The sequence below is a fragment of the Poecilia reticulata genome, linkage group LG15 (genome assembly GCF_000633615.1).
Source record: "Poecilia reticulata strain Guanapo linkage group LG15, Guppy_female_1.0+MT, whole genome shotgun sequence".
Taxonomy (NCBI): Eukaryota; Metazoa; Chordata; class Actinopteri; order Cyprinodontiformes; family Poeciliidae; genus Poecilia; species Poecilia reticulata.
In genome coordinates, this window is record NC_024345.1 from 545125 (window position 1) to 566878 (window position 21754).

At 38.1% G+C, this 21754-nt stretch overlaps 1 protein-coding gene across 1 annotated transcript; it reads right to left on the bottom strand.

Annotated features, from left to right (window-relative positions):
- Positions 1-4938: 4938 nt before the first annotated feature.
- kcnk18 (potassium channel, subfamily K, member 18) lies at positions 4939-9147 on the bottom strand. The gene is made up of 3 exons (XM_008428975.2): positions 8877-9147; positions 8517-8663; positions 4939-5933 (listed from the first exon to the last, which is right to left on the bottom strand). The coding sequence occupies exons 1-3, from the start codon at positions 9103-9105 to the stop codon at positions 5116-5118; spliced, it is 1194 nt and encodes a 397-aa protein (XP_008427197.1). The 5' UTR covers positions 9106-9147; the 3' UTR covers positions 4939-5115.
- Positions 9148-21754: the final 12607 nt, after the last annotated feature.

Here is a 21754-nt window from a genome sequence, read left to right on the forward strand (position 1 = left end):
TTTATTCTTCTACTGTCATTGTCATTGAATATTTTGGTGGTTTGAGTTCAGTCAGAAGCTAATAATTTTGATAAAATACAGGACAATTTAGGGCTAATGAAAGTTATTTTTATTAACTGACTACAATATAACAAAATATAGAAAAAAATCAAATAATTTACTGCACATTCATATTCATATTGTATTCACATTCACATTCATTTACTGCACAAACTTGTTTATCACCTGTCACTGTAATCTGCATGTATTGTAAACAGGTGTACTATTTTCTCCTTCAACACTTAAGACAAAAAGGTTATTATATTCAGTCATAGTAATATTTAAGTTTTGAGGCATACATAGTTTTTTAAAATCCTATTTATTCAGTCATAAATAAGGTCCATAAAAAGTAACAAAAACAAACAACAAAAACAAAAACAGACAGTACAACAATAAAAACAATAAAAATAAAATATTCATCCAGTGCCATATAAACTAAGGCGTCAGTGATTCCACAGGCTAGAGAAAAACCTCATTGAGCTTTGAACACATCATTACATACATGCATATTTTTTCAGTTCCAGTATGAATTGTTTTTAAGCGGCATGCTAAAATTGAGAGAGCTAAAACAGAAGTGTGCTGTTTGGGCGCAGCGTCGGAGTCGAGCTGTACTTAGGAGGAAGTAAACAGATTGTGCAATTAAGAAAGATGATGTTATGAGAGCAAATATTGTAAAGATTAAAAAAATAAAATAAAATCCTGCACTAAAATGAAAAAAACGTAGGCTTTTGATAGTTGGCATTTTAAATACTGACTCTGAGCAAAGTTTAGTAATTTGCTGGACATATGGAAGAGAGACTGGAAGCTAAAGTATTGATCAGCTTCACCCTGGTATCAATAGTATTGGTATTTAAATGAAAGTGCCCAGACCTGATGTGACGACACAGCGTTTTGTTGAGAACACCGTTTGTATTTTTTTTTGTAAGAAAGAAGATTGCCATATAATCTGTTAGTAGTATGACACTTTTATGAACAAATGAACTTTATGACCACGATGTTGCATTATTCCTTACGAAGGCCTTTTGCTTCTGGTCGACTGGTGTCAGGATTAGAGTCTTCTGTCCCTCTTAGCCTCGCCATGATTAGTGCATTTGGTGCATTGTTTGTTATGTTGTAGCTTTTGCATCAACCAAAGGCTCCAGTCAGGTTAAAAACCCCTTCCTTCATATGCAAACATTTGTAACCCCCCCCAGTCACAGATTAAAGACGAGATGAAATTCATTCACAAACTGGCACAACCTTCAAATCCCTGAAATATAGGACTAAAAAAGCATCAGCAATTATCTGCAAACCTGGAGATATTTAAACCCAAAGATATCTGCTGCTTTTGTAAAAAAACAAAACAAAAAAAAAAACACAAGACAAAAACCTTTTTTTTTCTTGTTGTGACTATGATGTTGATTTGGAGACTTAACAGTCATATCCAATAAATTATTCAAAAGTACCTTTTGAACATCATAACCTTTCAGCATGTATTAAACTTTCTTTTGAGCTTACGTTTCTGTTTATTTATTTTAATTGGTCCATTGTAATAATCTAATCTTAAATGCTGTGTTTCCATTGGTTGTAATTTCTAAAATAAATAAACTTTTCAATAACATTCTATAAGACGCACATGTAAAAAAAAAAAATTTAAAAAGATGTTGACACTAAAGGTTTGACTGAGACATTTGTTGATTTTTTTTTTTGCGGAAAACAGAACAAAGCACGCCCTTCAATGGACGGAGCGACCTGTCCAGGGTGTTCCCGCCTGTCGTCCAATGGCTGCTGGAGACAGACACCACTGCCCTCGTCACCCTGCAAGGATGAGTGTGCTAGAAAACGAATGGGCAGATGGAAACTGACTAATAGCACACCTTTCGCTGTTTCTTTTGGCATTCACATATTTTAATTCAAACTGGGAGTAAAAATGATCTATTAGAGTTTATGTAATAGATATCTTTAGAAAAAAACAAACAATCCTACTGGTGTAAAAGTTGGCTTTGTGCACTTTATACTCTTTACTATTGCTTGACAACAGCACCATCTGGTGCTGCTGCTGTAGACAAAACACACTTACATGTGGTGGTCAGAGTCAGTCCTCGCGGGCCGCTGTCTTGTGTGTTTTACTTTTTTCTCTAGCTCGATACACCTGGATGAAATGATGGTTCATTCGCAGCTCGTCTACAGAGTTTTGGACATGCTGAAGACGCCTTTGGGTCATCTGAATCAACTGCATTGGAGCAGAGATGCATTTAAAACTGGTAGGTCTGGATCCGGACACCCATGTTTTAAACAAACAGCGGAATGTCATTTCAAAGGAAGTTGAGTTCAATATATCTAATATTTTATTTTCAGGGGATTATTACTTGAATTCCCCCCCCACCCCCATGTCAACTTGAGGAATTTTCAGCAACATTCAAGAGCTTTAACATGACCTTTTCCGATCTACAATAGACGTAGACTACACTATGACTGTCATTTTTAGAACTTAGAAAACATGTTTTTATGAAGCTATTTTTCCTCAAACCAAGCAATCATGACAATTTAAATTGAAGGCATTTCTCTATTTTATGCTCTCTATTAATGGCCACAATATAGTACAGAAGTGGAGGATGAAGAATGCCTTGAGATGACTTTTGTTGTGAATCTGTGATATATAAACCAAACTGAATTAAATTATCCAGTTTAGCTGGATGTGGCAATGTTTTTCTTTTTCTACTTGCTCTTGGTGATAATAAAACCTAATATGTTTAACCGTATCCATCCCCACAGAGGGCAGCAAAGTACCTGCTTAGCACTGCTAATTCACAGGATGGTCCATGCAACCTGAGGAACCTCGTTGTGTGAGCTTCACATGTTCCAGTTTTCCCTTTGCATGGTTTCATCATGTTAAAAAAGAAGCATAGTGGATGCTGTCTGACCTTTAATCCAACCAAAGTGACCCTGTGTTATGCCAGGATTACTAAAAGTATGAAATTTGCTAAAAAGTCAAAAAATAATGCAAGATATTTTTAGGGATTTTTCAACTTTTCTCAAATTTAGAAGAATACGTTTCCTGAGTATCTGGGCGAATTATGTTAGAAACCCCACGGCTTGGGTAACCTTCCACAAATTTCTCAGAATAGCGGTCGACCCCATTCCTCCTAATCCCATCAGGATTTTAGGGCCAGTTTGCTCACATTGAAGTGTTCAGCCTTGCCCTCAGATTTTCTATGGGACTTAGAGGTGAGGAAGTTGCAGTTACCACTTCAAAACATTTCCTTTGTTCTTTAGTAATAATCTTTAGGTCATTGTGCATTTTAAAAACCCAATCAGGCCAATAGTTTTATATCTGGAGCTCGTTTCAATAACTACACATAATTATTCAATGTGACATAATCAATTACGTGATGGCACCACCCTCTGACCTCTGACCCCAACACTTCACAGTTGTGTCAGTCACACACACAGTCATGTCATAATGACTTCCATTAGCCCTTCCATTTGGCTGGCACAGAGCATCCCTGTCTACGTCACTAAACAGTCCTGCTTCCTGTGACCACTTTCTCGGTTTTCTTCATCACAGGTCGTCTCTACACAAGGGGTTTAAATTCAGAACAGAGGAAAAATAGGAGCGTGATGCGAGCTTCCCAGAGGAAGTCTTGCACAAAACAAATCCAACATCTTATTTCCTCAGGCAGGGAAGTCAACACGCTGTTGAAATGATTAAATTGAATAAACTAAATTAATTTTAAAAAAGTGAAGGAACTTTAGGGTTTAATTTACCTAGTGCTTTAGCTGTTCTGCTACAGGACTCACCTCATATCTGGGAACGTTTTCCAGACACCACATAGAAGCCTGAGGATCCAGATTCCTCTCCATCCGTGTCACCTGGCCTGTATGATACGAGTCTTTATCCTGTTTGTTTTTGTGTTTTTCTATGCATTTCATGTGTGGCTGTCTGCTACATGTTTAAAAATGTAAACTTAAAAATAATAATCCATGCATAGCTGACCTCTGGCATGAGAAGTCAGTTACAGATTCAAGTTGAGGGTAGTATGCCTTTAATTACAAAGAACAAATACAACAATCAAAACACAAATAACTTGCAATCAATTCCATGTAGAGAAAATATATGGACTTTTTTTTTTTGCATATTCTGCAGTAAATCTTTTGGATAAAAAATCTCATGCAATACTCAAAAATAAAACTGTCAAATCACTTTCTTGCAGGATAATCCTGATGAGCAGTTTTTATAGGGGCAGTATTCTGTAAAAATGGACTTTTAGCTTTACATCATCTTATTCCCTCATCAAAAACATACCTGGGAGTATCAACATGATTCTCTCATGCATGTACGAGATGCGCTTTGACACGCTCAGGAGGAGGATGGCAAATGTCACGGTCTGACAGTGAGAAGTGGGGGTGGGGGGCTTTCCCATCAGAAACCATGAAAAAAAAAAAAAAACTTGTAAAAGCACAAATGATCCCATTTCTTAAGACAGCAGGAGGTTCATCTCCTTCTCCTGCCTTCTACGATGAAGGCAGGCGAGCTGTGAGCTTGGAACCTCACGGCTGCGGTTCCAAGCTTCCACCTCATAGAGCACCTCTCACACAACTCACCTACTCAGCTCCTTCAAACTAGCCAGAAGCAATTGGCAAACACCAGGAGGAACTGTGCATCTGCTGAGCTCATTATAGGAGCTACACCTCAGTGATACGCTGGTTAAAAAAAAAAAAAAACGTTAAAGGGTTAATAGAGAAGCCATGTTGTAATGACTTCCTGAAGGTGGAGTTTCAGAAAGAGCAGGAGGTTTTAAAGAGACAGAGGCCCTATTTCAAGGCATTAAACTAAGATATATGCAGTATTATAAGAAATGAAGGTAACAGTTACTTGATTGTGTGGAAAACTAAGTGACTGGAAAACAATACTACATCTTTAAATGTTTGAAAACAAATATTTTTAATGATGACAGCTATTCACTGGATAAAGTGTTTGCCACATGCATGACTTCATAATTACCCATGCTTATGAAAAACACACAATAAATAATTGCTTAAATCCAGGAAATACTAAATTCCACAATCCCAAAAGTTGATTCAGAAGAGCTTGACTTACTTTTTTCCCACATTTTCCACATCAGTATTTGCCCGGCCAATAAACCGGATGCAGTTTTGATAAAAAGAAACAATTCTGTTTTGGCTTAGCTTGAAAGCCATGGACATAATGCTCATGCCAACAACAATAAAAAGGGAAGTTATCCAGAAGCACTTGTGGTTTTCAGGTACGATGTCACCAAATCCAATTGTAGTGAGTGTGATGAAGCAAAAGTAGTAAGAGTCAAATCCTTCAATCTCAGTTTCCCACAGTGGTAGGATTATACCTCCGAAGCAAATATATGCAATTACAATGAAAAGAATCAGTATAAATGGAACGTCAAAGTCTTCCATTACATTGCCTAGCCCTGAGAAATCCCATATGGCAAATTCCCTAGGTGGTTTTGGCATCTGGTCGAGTTCAGGGCAGGAGAGGGACCTGAGCAGTGGATCCTTTCTCATTAAATTATCTCTCGCCAGCAGCTTTTCAAAGATATCTTTGTTTTTTTGGAGATGAATAGAGTGGTGTCGAACATCTGCCTGAGATTTCAGCACCTGCTGGATATCGAGAGGTTGGCGAATCACCCCGTCGTGCCTGAAAACAAAGGTGCCGTCGTCCAGAGTCCGCCGGTTTGACCAGTGTCTTCTCCTGCGAGTTCTCCACCGTAACCACTTCTTGAAGAGGGTGTGGGCGCGGTTGTAGGCTTTGGACATCCCAAAAGCGAGAAAGTCTCCCACATCGAGAACGACCAGGAGCATGAGAGGAATGCCCACCATCGCATAAATGATGCAGAGCACTTTACCAAGCAAGGTGACTGGATAGATGTCTCCATATCCTACAGTCACAGTGGAGCAATTGACAATTTATCAACATGGTGGACAAAGCCTGCTTACATTCCTGCATGGTGTCTTGTTTCGGTCTTGAAACCGTCAAATGTAGTCAAATTAATGGGACTCCTTAGATTAATATGATTATTAACATTCATTTAATGTCATCCAGATCAAGTGACTGAGCAGTTTGTTTTTCAGAGGTCCTGGTCCAAAGACGATTTGAACCAGAACCAAAAATGTTCTGCTTCCAATTTTTGTCAGAAACTGGAAGCAGAACATTTACAATCCAAGACATGCCTGCAAACTACATGAGTACAGCTGAGTGTCGTCAACATAATGGTGGAAATTTAACTCATGCTATCTGATGATTTTACAAATTAGAACCACACACACACACATATATATATATATATATATATATATATATACACACACACACATTTGGAGAATAAAAAGGGGGAAGCTTGCAAGTCTGAGAACACCATCCCAACTGTGAAACACATGGCTGGAAGCAGTGTGTTGTGGGATTGTTTTCTTGAAGGAGGAACTGGTGTAGTTCACAAAATAGATGGCATCTTGAGGAAAGAACATTATGTGGAAATACTGATGCAATATCAGCCATGAAGTGAAAGCTTGGACACAAATGGGTCTTCCAAATGGAGAATAACCCAAAGCATACTGCCAAGCTGGTTACAAAGAAGCTTAAGAAAAACGAAGTCAGTGTTTCGGAGCGGCCATCACAAAACACTGATCTAAATCCTATTGAACTTTTATGGGCAGAACTGAAAAGTCAGGTGTGTGTGTGAGCAAGGTAGCATTCAAATATGGCTGAGTTTCCCAAATCCTGTCAGGGGGAATGGCCCAAAATTCCTACCAACAATTAAATAAAAAAAAACAATGCCTATAAAAATTCCCTCTCGTTATTCTGGCATTTAGAAAATAGGAAACATTCTGGTAATCTTAACTGATCTAAAAGAGGAAAGGTTTATTCTGATTTCATGTCAGACTGTGCGAAAAGGAAAAAGAAAATGTTTTTTTTCTGTAGTGTATGCAAACTTCTGATTTCAACAGTGCATCTGCATTAATGAGAAAAGTACAACTAAACACAGAAGAATTAAGCCAGGAATACGTTTCCCAGAAAAGAAAGAGATTAGCTACAGTAATCAAAGTTAAAAACAAAAATAATAAAGTTAAAGTCCATGACTGAAACCAGCTCAGCACACAGATACTGAGCCAGGTGCACCTTCTATGGAAAGACAAACAGAATGACAATGTGAAGTTGATAAATGCAATAAATGTAAATGACACATGAGTGATTAGAAGACAAAACAACAGAGAACAAGTGGTCCGTAAGTTTTCCAGTAACCTTTGTTACTGGAAAACTTACGGACTCACAACCTGATATTTCACAGTAAAATATCAGGTTGTGAGGCTGTAGATGGATTGCAAATGGATATCCCTGCCGGGTGCGACTTCCATTAAACGTTTCAATTACAGAGACTACCAAAACGCGCTTTAGTCAAATCAAGCCTCATCTGAAAAGGAAACAAAAAATGTCCTTTAAGAAAAGCATATTTTGTGCCAGTCCAACAAATAACTTTTTTTTTTTTAAATCTGACAGTAGTGAGAACTTTGCTTTCCCTCTGAGTGCATTATGGATTTTGATTGTACAAAGACAAAAATCAAATCTGCAACTAGGCCTCTAAATCTTTAACAAGCTCTTTGTGGCGACGTAAAAGGCATTCTCAATCTAAAGTGGCTTGTCTTCTGAGTGATCTGGACTTCCTGTTGCTGCTAAGCCATTAGCCATTAGTTGACGGCCTTTTAGTACTTAGTCGTGCAACTGACAGAAGAAGACGTCAGTGATATCTTCACTTGTTTCTTTCATGTCAAGTCATGGGAGGAGAAGTAGGTTTGAGAAAAGAAAATGTGTTTGTTATGTTTAAATTAGTGAACTTTAAACATAACAAACACTAGGAAAGCTGAAGAGACAACATAATCCCCTGAGATTTGCTTATTTTGGATTGCGTGAGACTGATGTTCTTGTAGTTTTGCTTTAAATTATAATCTCTGCTTATAGTATCTAATTAGCAGAGTGGAGTGATGCTCTGCTTATGGGTGCATTATGAACAGACCGTTGTGTTCATAAGACTGTCCACACTATCTCAGTGAAGAATGGTTGAATAACCACATTAACTCGAAATGACAGTTTTCTTTTAACATGAGGAAGTACTTAGCCAATTCTTATTTAACATCCGCATATCTTGTCTGTTGTGATCTTAAGTAGATTAACATTCGACTACATGTCATCCACTTTGGCTGGAGCTCAGAGATCAATAATTTGTTTATCCACGACACATTCGCTGTTGGAAATAATGTGCACATAAATGATCAGATCAACTATGTCGGTCTGAGAACTTTGACAGCATCTTTGTGATCACTTTGGTTACTAACACCACGGCAACGCCCAGACGCATAACGCATCTGCTGTGTGAGAGTTTGGAAGGCATCACTTCAGAAACCTGGAGAAAGAGTCATCAAATCCATCTCCTGTCCACATTGCACCGCACATTTTAACACCAACTTACCAACAGTTGTAAAAATAGTGCAGCAGAAGAAGACGGAACCAAAAAAGTCCCATCTGCTGGGGCTCTGGAACCATATAAACTTGAAACCCTCCTGCATTTGTCTCACAACTTTGTCAATTGTTTGGTTGTGTGTGCAGGAATTGTTATCTGAAACCAAGAGGAGAATGCTTAGAGGACATCAAAACCACAAAACGAACTGTTTCCGCAAAACAGGTTAATGGAATGACTTAAGAACAACTCTTATGTACCTAGATCCAATTTCCAAACATTATCACTACGATGAATAAATAAATAAATTATATATATATACACATTTTTTTATATATGTTCCAATAAAAGCTGTAATACGCTCAGACTTACTGGTATCGTTCTGGACCATCTCGACAATCTGCGACAGAAAGTTGCGGTATTCATCTTTGGTGCTGGATTTACTTCCCCCTTCAACCAGCATGAAGATGAAGGCGCCCAGCATCGTGTAAGCCACTAAGGCGCAGCACAGCGTCAGGTGAGGAAAGAGCCTCCCGAAGCGCGCGCGGCATCTCCCGTGCCAAGTCTCGTGGAGCACAGCTGTTTCTCCTGACACGATCATCCTCCCGTCTGTCTCCACGCAGCGTTCAGCAGGTGTCTCTGCTTCCTCTTGATGAGTTTTTTTTTTTCTTTTTTTTTTCTACTGGCTGTTAGCAAAAAGTATGGCATGCATTGGCGCCACCTACTGGTATGAATGTGGCTCAAAATGTTATTTTATTTCGTACATGCATTATCGGTAATCATATTGTGTTAATCGACATCGTCTCCTTAAACGTTTTCCGGGTTTGAATGTGGAGAGTACCGCTTTTCGTAAAAAAAAAAAAAGAAATAATAATAATAAATAAAATAAATAAATAAATAAATAAATAAATAAATAAATAAATAAATAAATAAATAAATGGCTTGAGCTATTGATTAAGATCTATTCATAAAAATACAGGAAAGTCTAATCACAGGAAGGAAAATACACACAAATACAGGATGATTTAAAATATCTGCATTGTAAAGTATCCTTGTATGAGAAATACATATATAAATCTTTGTGAACCCGGGTGAGATCCCACAAAATGTAGATACTTTACATCATTTCTATAGATAACGTGAACTGATACAAACATAACTGGACCTTGAAGAACTTCTTCCACAATAATCCTGTCTAATGGCTTTGGATATTCCAAATTTCTTAAAACTGTGAAATAACCCCTGATTGATTCAATATTTTAAAGGCTAATTTCAGCGGCATCAAACAAAGAAGACACAGGTGAAGTGAAAAAAAAAGAAACATCCGAGAAGGCAGCATGAGCTTAAAATTCAAATAAACATTTCATCAGTTGTTCTTAGTATTACAAAGAGACTGGAAGAGTTATTGTCTCTGTTACGGACCCTGGGTCAGTTCCTACTCCTGCATAGGAGACATTTTGCACTGAATATGGAGATTATCTTGGTCTTTTAATTATTTCTGCATTAGAGGCCTGCAAGACTAAACCAAAATACTACTAATAATGAGTTCTTCCTTCGTCTTTGGGAAACAACGACTGAAGAGAGTTTTTTTTCTCTCAACAGTTTTTGACAAAAACAAAGTAACTTGCATATGTTTCTCTTTGCAACACATCATTTCAATTAACCATTATAGGAAGCTGAGTTTTATTTTTTAACAAAAAGAAGCTTAAAATGGACACCTGTGGCTCACTGTTATAGAATAGAGTAAATTTTATTGATCCCCAAGAAGAAATTGCTTATTTGTTGACAGATTACTCCATCCAAAGTATTAAGTTTTAGTACATACAAATGTAAAACAACAAGCGACACAAAATTTACAAAATATGTACAAAATATGCATTTAAATATAACCTAAATAAAAAATGAATAAAAATTTAAACTATACGAAAGATGTACATGGAAATATGTTCATCTAGAGATGCTGTTATTATGCATATATTAGATGTATTACTTTTTAAGACCACAAGAGGGCCTTAGAGGCTTAAAAGTTGCATTTGAGTCATTTTTGGCTGCTGAACTGCCCAGTGATCTGATTCCACGGCGCCCACGATATTCTACCAATAAACCCTCCTGGCAGCCGATGAATCTGGGACTGACAGCACCATTATTTATTGTGTAAATTGGCTTTTTGATTATGGACTGGGAACAATGGCCAATCAACAATGGCAAATCAGAGCATGATTGCATTGAAATCAAACATTATGTTTTTTGTTTTGTTTTGTTTTTTTCATTCAGTGTGGATGTGGCGCGTTAGGTGGAGGAGTGAGCACAGACTGAGTCCTGTAGCAAAGTAGCAGATTTCTTTTTCAGGTGAGTGAAGATTCTAACACGTGTTTACATGATGTCAAGACTGACTGTACAATATTCACCAATTTTATGGTTTGTTTGTTGTTTTAAAATTAAAATTAGAAGAACAATGCACTTGGAAATCTGTCAAAGAAAAGGATGAGCTTTTCTCGAACACTTTAGGGAGGATGATTATTTGTTCGTTGCATAGTTTTGGTCAAAAATAATTTCTAACATTTTGATGAAAACAGTATGACTAGAGATGGAGAAGAATATAGAAGACATTGGTACTGAAGAGACTGAAAACACGAGAGGGAATTTTTATTTGAACTTTAACGCTACTATTTGTGCTCTGCTGTTGTTCCCATATAGATAATCTGTGAACCATAAAAAGCACATTTCCATTATTAAAAGACATGGAAGCTAATACTGAATGGCAATCACAGAAAATATGTCAGCAAATTACTCGTAATCTATTACAGTAATGATGATTCTGATTATTATTACTCATCAATTTACTGCCACGCAGCAAAGACTGACTAAATAGCAGATACGGCATTTCTTTAAAATATTTCAAGAACCTCTCACTGTGTCTGGGTATGCCTGTGTACAATATAAAAAAGAACAAATGCCCAGTTTTCATGTCTCTTGGTTATAGTTCTAAAGCATGAAGGAAGTTAAAGTAAGAAGTGTGATCAGTCGCTGCTCACTGAAACCATTGTGCTCCTCTGTTGTGCTTTTCAGCAAACTAATGAAAAGGATGATGGCGGCCTGCTGCAGCAGACGGCCGCTCGTCCCGTCATGAGCGGGGCGCTGCTGGAAGGCGCCCGCTCACCTCTGCAGGCTCAGGCTGGAAGCTGAGGAGTGAAGGGAAGACTTCATAACTCACCCGGCTTCCTTAATGAGACCATCGTTTACCGTCTGGCATTTTGGAATCGGTCTGGGTCAAGCAGATCGCAGTCTGTATGCGACCGAAATTCAGGGCCTGACGCTGTGGGTGGGTTTGAGTTTATTATGAGAAACCTGAATGATTTAAAAACAATTTGATCGTAGGTTCATGGTCAAACTGGAATGTGTGTAATTGAACTTGAATCCTGTCTGGGTGATTTGATTGGACTGACTTTCTGTTTCATAAGTGCCTTGAGACTTTGATATTGTCTCTTGGCACAAATAATATTTGTTGTGATGTTTGCCGGTACTACATCAACATTCATTACAGTGAATTCTCACAATGCAAATTGAATCTTTCATCTAAATCGAATGAGATTGTTTATAATAAAAAGCATTATGAATTAAAGAGACTTGTGCGTCTTGGTTTTTTTCAATTTAATGTCCATGTTAAGAGTTCCAAGTGGAAAAAAACCCCCAAAAAACATTTACTTGTAAGTGTAAGTCTAGGTTTATGATGAAAGAATATCATGTTGCTTCATTTTTGAGTAATTTGCTACTATACGGAACAAAGCTATAGTTTTTCAAAGTAAGTTATGATTACATTATTTAAGACCCGGCTGGTACCGTAGCATAAAGCCATTAGCAACAAAGAGTGACAGAATGTAAAACCTTGATTTTGTTGGTCGTGTTTGTTGCAGAATTTGCAAAAAAAAAAAAAAAAAAAATTGATTACAACCTTTTAAAAAAACAAGGTTTTGAACCAAGCAACCTTAGAGGCGTAATGGTGTTTGGTGTGAAAAGGGTTTATTCAGCTGTCATTTAAGATTCCCACAAAGCTTATACTGTTAATTAGGAATCCTACAGCAGTTATTAGACAGAGTGGCTTTTAGATCAGGACAAAGTTATTTAGATCATAGGAGTGAGAGCTTTCACAAGGAGGCAGAACATCTAAACTTTTGGGATCATGCAGTACTGCAGAGCCTTTAGAAATGTGTGTCAAGAGCTACTTAGACATTGTATATAAAATGTTTTATCACACTGGCACAGACACTTTTTTTTTTTAAATACTGAAAGTTGATTAAGCCCCAAGGACATTTTTTTTATAGCCGAAGAGATGAAAAGGATGTTTTGATTAGAAGAAACATTATCAGAATGAATCATTTTGTTGTATTTAGGACATAATATTCGAGGAGGTGGGAACGCTTGTGCATTTTAGATAAATGTTGTGCTGGTTTAAGGTAAAATAAGTAATTTAGAATCCCGTTCAGACTCATTTGCAACAGCTGACTGCTGCTGTCTCCGTTTTTTTTCTTTTCTTTAAGTCTAATGAGTTATCGTCTCTCTGTGTGTGACGGGTGTTTCTCCGTGACGGGTGTGTGTGTGTATGTGTGTGTGGGGTGAAGTTCCACAAAGTTCAGCAGACACTCAGAGAAGTTTTATCGTTATAGAAGAGCGATAAAAAGACGAGACTTCTCCTCGTAAAGCATTTATTCATCAGGGTCTGCTGCTGCTCTCTTCTAATGTCTGAAAACAAACTGTTGTTTTTCTTTATTCCTTAAGCAGTTTAGTTTAATGTCCATTTAAAAGCCGTACTGTGAAACTGTTCAGCTCCTTCAGTCAGCTGTGTGGCTGCCAGTCCAGCAGCACCTGGTTTTCGATGGTCCTTTTGGTTGATCTTCCCCTGTTGCTGAACAATTTCCAAGTGTAGAATATTTTGACATTAAATGTTTCTAGTGATCTTAAATCGATATTGTTTGCTGTTATGCAGCATCTACTTTGCTCTTACATGCAAATATGGGTATAAAGTTGAAATACCTGATGTGGAACAAGCACGAGCATGAAACATGGCCACCTTCACAATGTGTTACACCGGCTGCGTTCTGCAGCAGTCCATAACACCACTACACTTGGAGTTCTCACCAAGCAGAGTTCACCCTGTACATTGTTTAAGCATAGTTAGCAAACAGTTGTTCGCTGAATTAATGAGTAAGTGGATCAGAAGGAGTTGCTCTGACCATTCTGGAGGAATACTCTATTTATAACTCACTTTTTACTCATAAAGTCACTGAGTGTTTTACCAAACACAACACCAGACAACATCAAAACATGCATATGAAAGCATATCTTGACCATCAGTGCAGACTGAGCCTCTTCACGAGATTATATGTTATATTTTGACTCTGTGCTGGAACATTTACCACACAGCGGCCTGGATGTCACAATGCACAGGTGCGACTGGTGAACTTCTGCACTGTGTGTTATGTGGTAATTGGACTGTAGCTTCCATCAAGGCAACTGCATCTGATGATTCTGTTTTTTTTTGTTGTTGTTGTTTGGTTTAAGGTGGCAGCATTTACATTTTATTTAATATAAAGCATTTAGTGGTGAATGTATGGAAGTTTCTTTTAGTAAATTTGTGTTGATGCTCATTGGTTTTGGTTAAAATAGCATGTGCTTCTGTTCTCCAGCCCAATCTGTACGAAAAAATAGTGCTAGCATGCAGCGCACATCACGTTCACATCACATGTTTAGCATCGTCAAATGTTATAAAGGTGCAATAATCACTCAAGTGAAAATATTCAAATGCCTATCATTAATACAGAAGGAAAAAGCAAAAATTGAGCAATGCAAATTAAAAGGATGGCAATGGATTATAAAACTTGCCTCCCAATGGAACAAATAACAAAAAGGGAAGGGGAAATGAACAACTTTATATTTATAGTAGTCCTGGACATAGGCATAATATAAGAGTAGACCCCGCATTGGCTGCTCTGGCGCAGGAAATACGGCGGCCATCTTGGAGCGGTAGTCCCTCCTACTTTGCTCAACCAAAACAGCAGAAGATGCCTCAGCACTGAGGAATATTGTTGTTCTGATTGATGGACTATTGATGTGAGGGCTCCACAGACAACATTTCACAAGTAAGATGGACATATTATTGTGTATATTTTGTGATTAGAATATTACTTTACAGCCCCTCTATGAAGGCTAACTGAAATTCCGTAAATCTAAAAAATTGTATTATTCTCTAACACTGACTTAGATTATCTGACACAAGAGCCTACATTAGAAATRAAACAATGTGACATATATTATAAAACTTATATTACGTGTTATAACATTCACCAGCAAAGTTTACACAGGTGGTAAAGACTATTATTTATGTGTAATTTGTTCACTCTGTCAAAAGTAAGAAAGATTCCAAATCTTCCGTTTTTGTTTTGAAGGTTTCCTAAAGACACGATGTCAGGAAGAAGTGGGAGACATTTTTAAACAGAGACGGAATCACTGCAGCACGGATGAATCTCACATCGGATTTTGGACTCAATCTCAGCTGCTGAATCTCTCTGAAGCAAGAACTCATCTGCTGAAAAACATACATATCTGTATGTACACATACATACATACATACATACATACATACATACATACATACATACATACATACATACATACATACATACATACAATATATATTATTCAGTATTAATCATTATTTGTTTGTGTCATTATTAATTATTATTTATTTGTTATATATAGTTATATAAATATGTATCAATATTACTAAATAATGTATTAAATAAATTATGAACGGCTGTGTGCTTTGTAATATGCTCATCGTACATCAATATCAGAATATTCCATTCCTATTCTATTGTTATAGCCACTAAGCATATTTAAATATGCTGAACTATGTATTAAAAACATACTTAAAAAATACAATTGTTATAAATGTAGATTTGATAGATGATTGAATCTGGTTTCCAGTAACAAAAAAGCGTGTTATGATCGATTAAATGCGCTGATACGTCATTGTACCTGCTAAACACATAACGCTGAGTGGAGTGGAGTACCGCTCCAAGATGGCCGCCCTAAATCTCGTCAGCGACAATAGGCGAGAGCGGTACATGAGGCGTCTATTATATTATGTCTACGGTCCTGGAGGACCCTGAACAAAAGAAGAAGTAAGTCGGAGCTGGAGGACCAAACCCCTTAAAATGGACACAGAGGAACACAAGAAACGGTCAGGCATAGACAGACAAATACATTAAAGGACACATTTCATGTACATATACAACTATTAATACAGACCCAGTTATCCAGTCAGTGGCAGGTCGGCTTAGCTGCTGCTGAAATTTTGCGCTACAGTATCAAATGAACGTGCATGTTGCTAAACAAATGCAGCTCAAGGCAGATACGCAGCCAGATAACAGTCGCCAAGTCAGACTTGATGTCAACACGCCCAGCGGTGATGGATACTGCAGCCAGCGCAGCCGTCCGTGTTCCACCCCTAAACGCTGCCACCACATCCTAATCCCGTCTGGTTTCTGCATCGTAGCTCTGCCTCCATCCACAGTGAACACTGATTAAAAACAATGTCACATTTAAAGCCAAATTGCAACACTTGGCATCAGATAAGCTGGCATATCAGATCTCCATGAGTGTTTGGATAAAATTCAGTTTGAGCCTCATGACAAACTAAAGAAGTTCAGATCATGTTACAGCGATTTAGCAGCTCAGCTTGTCTGATTCAGGAGAGCTTGGAGCCGTTCCCACACGTCATGTGTCGTGTCGTCTGCGTTTAACTCCCGTTTCGTCTCCCAGCGTCTCTCGTTCCTTTTGTGTGAACATTGTTCTCTGAACTTTGCTTCTGTCTGCACATAATTTAGTCGTGACCTAGACTTTGTGTCACTCTAGTGTTCCGTCGCGTTTCGTTTTATGTCGAGGCGCAATCTGATCACAGGCGTGATTATGTTCACAGGAAATGTTTTTATTTTTATTTTTAACAAAGTACCTGAACTGTGCTGAAAGCAGTGGGAGGATGTGTGAGTGGATGGACCGCTGTCACGCGACACCGTAGATTTGTGTCCAGAATCCCGTCCGGTTCAGTGTCAGATCGCTGCCCATGGTTATTTTTTACATTCCTTTTCGATGCAAACATTAAAAGTATGTGTGTTTTTTTTGTAACTCAGGAGAAAGGATGGCAATTCCCTCTGTCATTGTATTTTCCGTTTTTTCAGCAATGATAATGAAGAAATTCCCTGTTATTATCCTGCAATATTGTACCAAAACTTTCCAAGTCTTACTGATACAGATCAGGCTCTGTTATTTTTAACACTGTAACTATTAATGCTGGAGTTTTACTGATTCCTATTTTTGTCTAATCTTTACACAATCCTTGTGTACGACTCTAAAAAATTACTAGTCCTTCAAACTGCTTTTTCTCTTTCACTTAGCTTAATTATAAAAAAAAAACACTCTGCTCTTTTTTCTTCCAGTTCTTACGTGTATATTTCGTGTATACGTGTATATTTTTAAATACTTGTAGTTTTGACTACTTTCCTGAAGGACAGAAATGTATCTTGTATTTGATTTTAGTTTCTGTTCATTTCACCCCAACCTGAAAAGACTCCCACAGAGACAAAACAGCAATTATAAAGTTTTATTGACATGAATAAAGGGTTTTTGCAATAAACATAGATGAGCAGTTACAGGATGAGGATCAGAGACGTCGTCTTCCCCCTGGTGGTGGAGTGGAGGTTGAAGGAAGGAATGAAGGAAGCCTGATGGAGCTGGGAGGATGGGGGGGGAGAAGGGGCGGAGGCCAAGTTGAAGCTCAACGAGGAGCAGATGTAGCCCTGGGTGGAGGGCCTTATAAGAAGAGGCTGGCATCGTGATTGGCTACACCAAGGCGTGGCTCGATGCCGATGGGCTGCAGCTGAGGAGCGACGACTGGATGATGCAGGTGAGGCTGTGAAGTCAGAACAATTTAAAAAAAGAAAAATGAACTGTTGCGTTAGCTGTAAACAAGACAGCCGATGCCTGTTGATGAAATCTCCCATCCCTAAAGCAGAATCTCAACTTTTGTCTCCTTCAGGCCTCATTGCTGTGTGACCAACTAACATGTTTCCGTCCTCTCTGCAGAATCCAGAGGTGAGATCATCCAAGTGAATGTTTGTCATGTTGAGCTGAAGTGTTTGGGTTCAGATCCACGCTGACCTGCCCTCGGTCACGTTTGTTATCCTGACAAACGGCTGCGATGATTCTTACAGATCCGGGTGCAGTTGGTAGAGAAGCTGTGAACGTCTCACAGGTCCGGCTTTCTCTTCCTCCTTAATGTTTGTTTTTGCATAACTTTACAGCATTTCCACACAGATTGAGTCACAGTCACCAGAGGTGGTCCGTGCTCTCACACTCGTCAGCTTGCCTATTTTTTTATGATGCTGTCTAAAAGGACAGAACAAAACCGAATGCCTTTCTGTGCGAAAATGTCATTTTGTAATCGGACACTCAGGTGGGGAATGAAAAATTTCAAGAGTCGGAAAAGTTAAAATTTCAACTTTCCTCATCGGCAGGACTTTTAATTTCAAGGTTTTACCATATCATTCTAAAACCAATTGAAAATGCTTTTATTTTTTTGGTAGTTTAATTCAGTTTAAACACACGCCATCTCAAGGTACTTTCAAAAAAAGTAATTTAAATTCAATCATAAGTATTCTATCATTTACCAAATAATGCACTAAGTTCATCTTATTAATTAAATTAGTTTAAAAAAGTTTTCCGTCCAAGAAAAACGATCAGATTGTACATTTTGCAAGTCAAAAACAGACACACAGATAATCTTGACACAGCATGCAGCTCTTCTAACACACAGGTTCCTTTAGGAATGTGATTCCCTTCATTACCTACTTTTTAACCACGAGAGCTTCAACTCCAAACAGTAATAACAGTCGATGTTAAACAGAGTGAAGTGCAGCTTTGGAGTCGAGCTTGCACTGTTTCCAAACACTCCCCAATATATTAGCTCCACTTGGAAAAAAAAAAATTAGAAAAGAAATGAAATGAGTGTTTTGTCACATGTTGGTTTTAACGGTGCAAAAGTAGAGCATGAAAGAAGAAGAAAAAAAAACATGTTGATTTTCCAGCGTTCGTGATGATTTTTGTTCCCTTTCTCCCGCAGTCTTGTTGCGCACCGCGGCGACTAGCGGGGACGAAACTGTAGCAGGGACACAAAGGAGCTGCTCAAATTACACCTGCGACAATTACTGCTGCTGTCGGCGGGACAAAGGAGTGTCATTTAAAACTACTCACAGAAAATGTACAGGAAAAAAAAAATCAATTACTACTAAAGCTTTGTTGCAGGTTTTAAGCCGACTGCTATGTCAACAGCAGATTAGTACAATAGCTCCGAGATGTTTTCTGTCTAAAAATAAGCTAAATTACACATAATGATGTAAATACAAATGACCTATAAGACGTACCACGGCTTTCACAAAATGACTTTTATTCCATGTTGCTGTATGCTGATTGGGTTCTGACTCGCGTCTTTGTTCAGTCATAATTTGCACATTAGAAAAACAGCAAATTATTTCAGAACATGAGATGGTACTGCCACTGTTGCTTCTACAGTCTTAAAAAAACTTTAAATTAAAGCTTTATTACAAGGTTAAATTAAGATTTGAGCCCATAATTGCACATATTCCTGATAGATTAAGGCTTAAAAAAAATCACAATATATTTTTTTGACTAGGATCAAAATTTGCTCAGACTTGGAAACTCATTACCAAAGATTAACTGTTAAACAAAAAGAGCACTTTATTTTCTAATTTTTTATATTCCTATTATCTTTTGAGAGAAACCTGTCACATCTCCTATCAAAAGCAAACTTCTTGGTTGAATTAAAATAATCTTTAATATAAACAATACAACGTTGTGAATAATTATTGGGCTTCAAATTTCCTTTTGATGAAAAACTTTCTAAAGCACATTTGTATTTATTCTCCATAATAAACATTTCTAGAGTTTCAGTTTGTTATGGATAGACCTGAATTTCCCCACTGATGGGACAGTAAAGGATATTTCTATTCTGTTCTATAACAAAACTACTGCATATTTTTCCAGACTTTCCAATAGTGGGCGTAGGGGTAGCGTGTTCATTTTTTGTCTCTCTGTACACAAAAGTTGCAGTGAAATTATTTCCGTGCGCCCTTGCGCACGGAAATAATTTCATCCACTACGCGACACCAAAATGCTGCCACTCGTCATTAAATCCCTGCTACACCCAGCTTGTGCTTATTATTTTGGCCATTAGCTGAGAGGATTATCCGAGAACCCTCAGAGCCGAATCACAATGGAGTGGTCACTGGCCTGAGATCAGCAGCCCTAACCAACACAAACAATAATTAATCCCAATTATGAGGTGAGCTGGTAAAAGTGTTCAGAATTTCATGCTAAAGTGCAAACTTCAAGTGCCTCGATGGATCCGTGCTTGTTAGCAAATACTATTTCCACCGCAGCATTAGTGTCTGTATGCAATATTTTTTAAGGCGACGGAGATGTTGAACTAAAGAAAAGCCGGGTAAAAAAAAAATTGCTCACAGTCGTCGTGAAAAAAAAAGTGCTCCACACATTTTGAGCTCATCTGTCTGTGTACACCTACCCCCCCCCACCCAACCACCACCACCACCACCACTCCCACCCACCGCAGAGCAAATCCAGCGCTCTATTTAGTGGGTTCAAGAACAGCTTGCTCTTTCACTGTGGAACATAATCAGCACATTTGTAAACGTAAAGCAGGGCTTTGAATAAAACCATTCATCTTGAGTTACCGTGTTGTTATTCACACACCGAGGCTTTCCAAGGCCTACACTCTTCACAGCAACCCACCTTGTATTAGAAAACCTAAACGGCTTTGCCAAAAAAAAAAAAAGTGCCTAGTAGCCCTGGGCTCTATTAAAAAGGCCACTAAAAGCCAACTTGGAGCAAATGGGGGGTAAAAACTAACAGAGCACATTTAAATAAAAAATTTCTTTCTCAAAGCAACAAATGGAGCACATTCTGTTGGCCATCAAAGCATGGGGAAATCCATGCTGGATGACTGCACACTCTGTTATATTAAAATTGTAAACGTTCCTTAGCTTTTAATAAAGGAAGTTTGGATATTCCAAAATGAAAGCGAACACGTGTGACCGCCCCGCCGAGCGTTTGCTCTCATTTGCAACCCAAGATCTCGTGCTCTAATCTGTCAGTTCTGAACTGATAGCGTTAGTTAGTGTTATGAATGTTTCATTTTGATGCAATAATAACGAACACGGCCAATTGTGTCGGGAATACGACCTGGTCTCTGTGAGCCGGATTTGTTGCTCATGCGACATCAGGTAGATATTCATCCATAACTGATGTAGAAGACTATACTCCCATAACCACAGGCTATTTTGTCATTGTGTTGTTTTTTATTGTTTTGAGACCGCTAGTGGCTGAAATTGCCGACTGTGTTTAAGTGACTGCGTGTGGCACAATCACAGCAGCGGAGCCGGAATTATAAAGATGTTGGAATCTCAGCGGGTCTTGTGACAAAACTAACCATTTCCTCTGCAGAAATAAGCAGGAATTTTGCGCCATTATTCAGCTGAGCCATGTCTGAGCGAATTAGGGGGAGATACAAATATTTTGGTGGAACAATAAATATATTCAGAAAATACTGCTTATGCCCAATTTGAAAGTAATGAAAAACGGCAACCGTTTTATAGTATGCTGTGGAAGCTCGGGTTAGAATTATGCTTGTAATAGTGAGGATAATGTTCCTGAATAAGTGCTGATCTATGGTGATGTCACTTTTGCAGAGCTCTTTGTCTGGATGGGCTCGCTGTCGGTCTAGCAGTGGGGCAATAGAGGCCTCTGTGATTTTATATTTGTAGGAAAACATATACATTTTTAAATGTATATGTTAAATGTAAATGTCATTCATATTTTTTTTTTATATTTTAATTTTATTGGAACGTAAACATAATTTTTTTTTAGTTAGCTTTTTAATGTGTTTGAAGAGGAAAATACAAAAAGTATCTGAAAGCCAAGGTAGTCAAAAATAACTGGATCCCAATAAGCTTTCGTTCTAAAACCGTTTCTGTTCCTCGTCCAGAGTTAGTTTTTACAAACCCCCATAGGGGACATGTCCGTCCGTCCGTCCGTCCGTCCGTCCGTCCGTCCGTCCGTCCGTCCTTCCATCCATCCATCCATCCATCCATTTTCTTTAC

Excerpts from the sequence above, each read along its gene's own strand:
- kcnk18 (XM_008428975.2), bottom strand. The coding sequence starts at position 9,105 with ATGATCGTGTCAGGAGAAACAGCTGTGCTCCACGAGACTTGGCACGGG. Across the intron at positions 8,664-8,876 it reads GATGGTCCAGAACGATACCA|ATAACAATTCCTGCACACAC; the intron begins GTAAGTCTGAGC and ends TCTTGGTTTCAG. Across the intron at positions 5,934-8,516 it reads CACTATTTTTACAACTGTTG|GATATGGAGACATCTATCCA; the intron begins GTAAGTTGGTGT and ends CTGTGACTGTAG.